We start from the raw sequence: 5,290 nt of genomic DNA on the forward strand, positions 1-5,290 counted from the left end.
CTAAAACTCTATATTTGAGTTTGAGGTTTAAGGAGAACTTTCAGAATTGGGGAAGAGATATATAGATAATTGGAGTATATGTGCAAAGGAACACCTGCTTTTCAAACACACGTTGGTTCTCAAAGTGGTTTTTAAGGGGGTGGGGGTTTTTGCTGTCAAGTTGCAGCCAACTTACAGCCACTTTGTAGGGTTTCCAAGGCAAGAGACATTCAGAGGTGGTTTGCCATGGCCTGCCTCTGCACAGCAACCCTGGTTCTTGGTCTCCCATCGAATACTGACCAGGGCCAACCCTGCTTAGCTTCTGAGAACTGACAAGATTGGGCTAGCCTGGGCCATGCATAGCAGGGTGGTTTTAAGTATAAACATAAACATTTTCTTGGCAAAAGAACTCTTATTGTCTGGGTCTTTTCCTTCCAGTCAATCAATGTCTGTTGGAAACAGTGGTCCCAAGATTCTTTTAGTTGAGGATGGATCCAGGGACATGGAGTGGTGCCTACCTGCTTCTTGCTGTTTCTCTAATGACCTTCCCCTAGGTTCCCCTCCCCAAGTTTTAAGAATGTCTGCAAAAGGGTTTACACCAAAAATACAGAGTGCCATTCCATTTTTTTCAATGTTTATTAAGATCAAGTCTAACTTATAACATGTACAATAACTGCAAAACAGTACACAAAAGTCCTGCCATTCCATGAAGAATGCCAGTCCAATCCTAAAAAGGCTGGACCTGCTGGACCTATCCTCCAACCACATCTCACTGGGAGGCCAGGCACATGTAGCATTTTAGGGTAACATTCGTATTGGGGGCTCCAGCATGTCTTTCTCATAACAGTTAAGCCCCTTTTCTTGGTTCCTGCAGATCGACCTTAAGAAAGAGAAGCAGGTGACCGGGGTCATCACGCAGGGGGCTCGTGACTTCGGGCACATTCAGTACGTGGCTGCCTACAAGGTGGCCTATAGCAGTGATGGCAAGTCCTGGACTCTTTACAGGAACAGCGGAACGAATAGCACACAGGTACGTAGGAAGAAACCTCCTGAGTCAGCTGATTGGCCCATCTGCATTGGCTCTCCCCGGTGCCTCATTCCAAACATTTTCTACCTGGACCCTGCTGAAGCAGAGGTGCCAGGGTTGGCGGTGCAAGGGAGTTGCCTCAGTCAGAATACTGGGCCAGGAGTTGTGTGGTCTTGGGTTCAAATCCCTGCTGAGCCGGTTGAAATTCTCTGGGTGGCTTTCAGCCAGATCTCCCTCACAGGGTGGTTGTGGGGCTAAAATGGGAGAAAGGAGAACTATGTATGCTGCTTCTTGGATAAGAAGTATGTTGAAAGTGCTCTGGATGGGTAGCCAAGGTCTATCATCACTACATCATTCTTACCTTTTAAAAATGAAAGCTATCACAGCCCTGTAAAGTAGGCCAATCCGCTTTCTTGCCATGCTGTAGGGCTTCCCCCTTTTGTCTCTTCTAACAGTGCCGCCTTGTTTTATTCACCCTACAGATATTTGAAGGTAACTCCGACAACTACTCGCATAAGAAGAATGTGTTTGACGTGCCCTTCTATGCCCGCTTTGTTCGCATCCTCCCTGAATCTTGGCACAACCGCATCACGTTGCGTGTAGAGCTGCTGGGCTGCGATGAGTAGGCCTTCCCTTGGCCCGGAACTGTGAAGTGGAGAGCCAGACTGATGTTTTCTTGTCCTTTCCCTGGACCTGCATGCTTGCTGTTGCAGCATCTTTTCTGCCACGTTGTGCCCCAGGGAAGCGTTGACGCGACTTCTGTGCCGCGTGGGGCCAGGGCACGGGGAGCATTGTCTGGCTGGGGTCAGAGCCAGCCGCTCTCAGAAACCAAGGGTCTTCTTGCTTCCCCTTTCCTTTTTTGTCCCTGCCTTCCTGGTTTTGCATCTGTTTGCAAGCCCCACATGATGGCACCAATACAGTTGTGGGGGGGCCACCCTCTTTACACCGCCATGCTGTGATCCCCTCACTTCCTGAGGCTCTCCAGCAATGCACTTTAAGAGCTGCTCTGTGCAGTTGTCAGTCTTTCATCGCGAGGAACTCTGGGAACTGTAGAGCTGGGAGCTGGGGCTCTTAAGCAGAGAGGTCTTGGCACCTTCATAAAACCACAGCTCCCAGGAAGTCTTTGGAGGAAGCCATGTTGCTGAAGCTGGTTTAAAATGAATACATGTTTGTAGTCTAGATGCAGCCTAGGATGCAAATGGATCAGTGTGCACACTGTACTTTAAGCCGAATGTTGTAGTAGTAATCTTTTTGCCATTGGCGCAGATTTGCATAGTTTTACATGACTTATTCTGTTATCAGAAGGAGGAGCAAGAAGCTGTTCAGGACACCTAAATATCCCTCCCTTCTTTTCCCTCATGAGACTTCACCAACTGTTGCATGCCCACTTTCAAACTTGTTTTTCCTTCCTTAAGGCCTAGAAACTGGCTTTTTAACAGTGAAGACTGAATTCTTCACATTTGTGTTTGACGGGATCCACACAGTCTCACTCATGGCCCCCTTTCCCTTTGCTAAGGTTTCTCAAGATACCAGATAGTAGAGATTCAGGGCGTGCCTGTTTTGGTTCACTTGGGAATGGCCCCAGCCCACCTGTAGTCGGAAAAACAACTGCACTTCTGCCCACACGGCTTTGTTTTCTGCCACAGCATCCTACAAAAGGGCCTCTTGGTCAGGCACGCCTAGTGCATGGTGTAGAGCGTTGCGATGCCAAAATTGGGAAGAAAGGATCAATTTTGAAAATAACAATGCAGAATGTCCCTTTGGCAGGGTGGGGGTGTGCACATGGGGTGGGTATACAGCTCATCTTGCAGCCAGAGGAGCCTAACTGAAGGGGCTTCAGTGCAATGGGGGGGGGGGCACACTGTCTGAGCTCTGGGCAATTAACTCGGAACAATGACAAAAATAAAAGTCCTAGGAAAAGCCAGAGACTGTGGTGATCATGACTTCCCAGCAGGGAGCAGTGTGTGTAAACCTCTGTGGTATTAAAAATGCTTCATGGGCTCTGTTTTTCCACTATCTCATTCTGCCCATTTAACAGTAGAGCAGTTTGGTCAGCACAGGGTGGCTTCTTTCCATGCTGTTTGGCCCAAGAGGGCAGAAGACTCCCCCTCCCCACGTAACATGGCTCTCCAGTGAGGCAGCCATGTGAAGAAAGGTGATTCTCCCACAGTATCTAACGGATCTCTGTGAGCTAACAGGTTCTCCATGCAGAACCCCAGTGTGTATGCAAAAGTTGCCTGTCCCTGAACTGTGGTTAAGGATTTGCATGAATGGGCCACAGCCCACCCACCCCAAAGCCTGCTTGCCTTGGACACAGATTGCTGCTGCTGTGCTTAGCCAGAGAGTCAAGCTTTTTTAAAAACCCTATGTTTAATATTAAGCCCTCATTACTGTTAAGGTTATGAGGAGCTGCGGTGGCTTAAGTGGCTAAGACGCTGAACTGCAGGCTGTGGAAGGTTGGTAGTTCAGCACTTTGAGACCCGAGTGCCGCATGACGGCTCCCGTCTCTAGTTCCAGCTCCTGCCAACCTAGCAGTTCGAAAGCAACAAATACCACTTCGGTGGGAAGGTAACAGCGTTCCGTGCGCCTTGGTGTTTAGTCACGCCGGCCACATGACCACGGAAACGCCTTCGGACAGCGCTGGCTCTTCGGCTTTGAAATGGAGATGAGCACCGCAACCCTAGAGTCGGACTCAACTGCCTTTCGAGCAAGGGAACCTTTACTTTTACTGTTAAGGTTAGGACTGGCACTGATCTGTATCTGACAGTAAAAGGGAACAGAATGTGTATAGCAGAGGATAGAAAAGCAGGGACCGGGTGTCTGTGACTCTAGAGCCTGTCCCCAATCCCCTGAAGTCTGGTTAGTGGAGAGGGTGCACCAGCCTATGACTGAAACTGATTGAGAGCTGCTACATCTAGCGTTATTTCTTTCCTGTCTTCCTGCCAAGGAGTTCAGGGTCACATGCCTTGGTCTCCCCCATTTTATTCTCACAACAACGCTGCAAGGTAGGTTAGAGAGCATGTGACTGGGCTGAGGGGTCCCCTATCCCACATGACGGAGTAGGGCTGGCAATACAGTTTCCCAGATCCTAATCTGTCACTTTGACCACTACACTATGGTTGGCTCCAGGTGCTCAAGCTAGATTTGATTAAGTTTATTCCAGTTTCCTGCCCTGGAGGAAACCAGCAACCTTGTTGGCTTTTGGGGATGGATGTAGTGATGGTGAAGTCTAAAGTGTGCTCTTACATTATCTTGCCACTTCCTCCTTTGGAGCTCTCCTTTATAGGTCTGTTTTCCATCCTAACCGACAGCAGCCACGCATGCATACACTTGATTGCCATCTGCACTTCCTCTTTCTGTCTACCTTTCCTCTTTGAGAACCTCTTTTTTTCCTTTTCCAGTGATGGCTTTGTGCCTTTATTGCACTTGCAATTATTGTGATCACCTGTGTGCTCTTTGCCGAGTTTCTTTCAACAGAACCTGAGAGCCTTGCTGGATCTTGCTGCAGCTGACATAATGCCCTTGAAGGTCTGCAGTCAGGCACAACAGCCAAATCCTCCATGGGGGGATGACCCCCATCAAGCTAGAAGGATTCAACCTTCATGCCTAATAGTCACTGACAGACCTGTGCTCCCTCATGAATCTGTCTAAGCCCCTTTTCAAGCTGTCTCAGTTATTGGCCATCACTACATCCTGAGTTCCACAGGCTGTTTGGAAGACTACTGCTTGTTTGGTGGTGGAAAGTGCTGTCAAAGTACAGCTGACTTATGGTGATTTCGTAAGGTTTTCAAAGCGAGACATGTTGAGAAGTGGCTTGCTATTGCCTGCCTCTCGTCATGACCCTGGTATTCCTCGGAGGTCTCCCGTCCAAATACTGGCCAGGGCTTACCCTGCTTGGTTTCTGAGACCTGGCAAGATCAGCTAGGCTGCACTATCCAGGCCAGGGGTACTGTTTGTATACCTGCCAGGTTTCCATGATGAGGCCAAAAGCAGCTTGGGGTCAGTGTTCCCTCTAAACTGAGCTAGTGTCAGTTTTTTAGCCTCCGGCTCACACATTTTTGTCCTAGCTCAGGAAGGATGGCTCCAGAGCAAACTAATTTATGCAGTAACCAGATTTCTCACTCACAACTTGAATGCCAGTAGCCCACACAAAGCAGAATTTTTGCTCACAAGACTCCACAGCTTAGAGGGAGCATTGCTAGGGATGGTGATTTTCAATAGAAAAACAGGGCAACAGGAAGGGTTGAGTAAAGGTCTCTTCTCATTATGGCCTTCCATGTGAAA

General features: G+C 48.7%; 1 protein-coding gene across 2 annotated transcripts in view; it reads left to right on the forward strand.

Annotated features, from left to right (window-relative positions):
- MFGE8 (milk fat globule-EGF factor 8 protein) overlaps nucleotides 1–3,428 on the forward strand; it is a 31,537-nt gene extending 28,109 nt beyond the window's left edge. The window contains exons 9-10 of one of the 2 annotated variants that reach the window (XM_015427950.1): nucleotides 854–1,009; nucleotides 1,489–3,428. In XM_015427950.1, coding sequence (XP_015283436.1) covers nucleotides 854–1,009; nucleotides 1,489–1,632 — 300 coding nt within the window. In that variant the 3' untranslated portion in view covers nucleotides 1,633–3,428. The remainder of the gene's footprint in view (nucleotides 1–853; nucleotides 1,010–1,488) is intronic. The other variant, XM_015427951.1, reaches the window with a different exon arrangement.
- Nucleotides 3,429–5,290: the final 1,862 nt, after the last annotated feature.

The sequence above is a fragment of the Gekko japonicus genome, unplaced genomic scaffold (genome assembly GCF_001447785.1).
Source record: "Gekko japonicus isolate JY-2015 unplaced genomic scaffold, Gekko_japonicus_V1.1 scaffold789, whole genome shotgun sequence".
Classification (NCBI taxonomy): Eukaryota; Metazoa; Chordata; class Lepidosauria; order Squamata; family Gekkonidae; genus Gekko; species Gekko japonicus.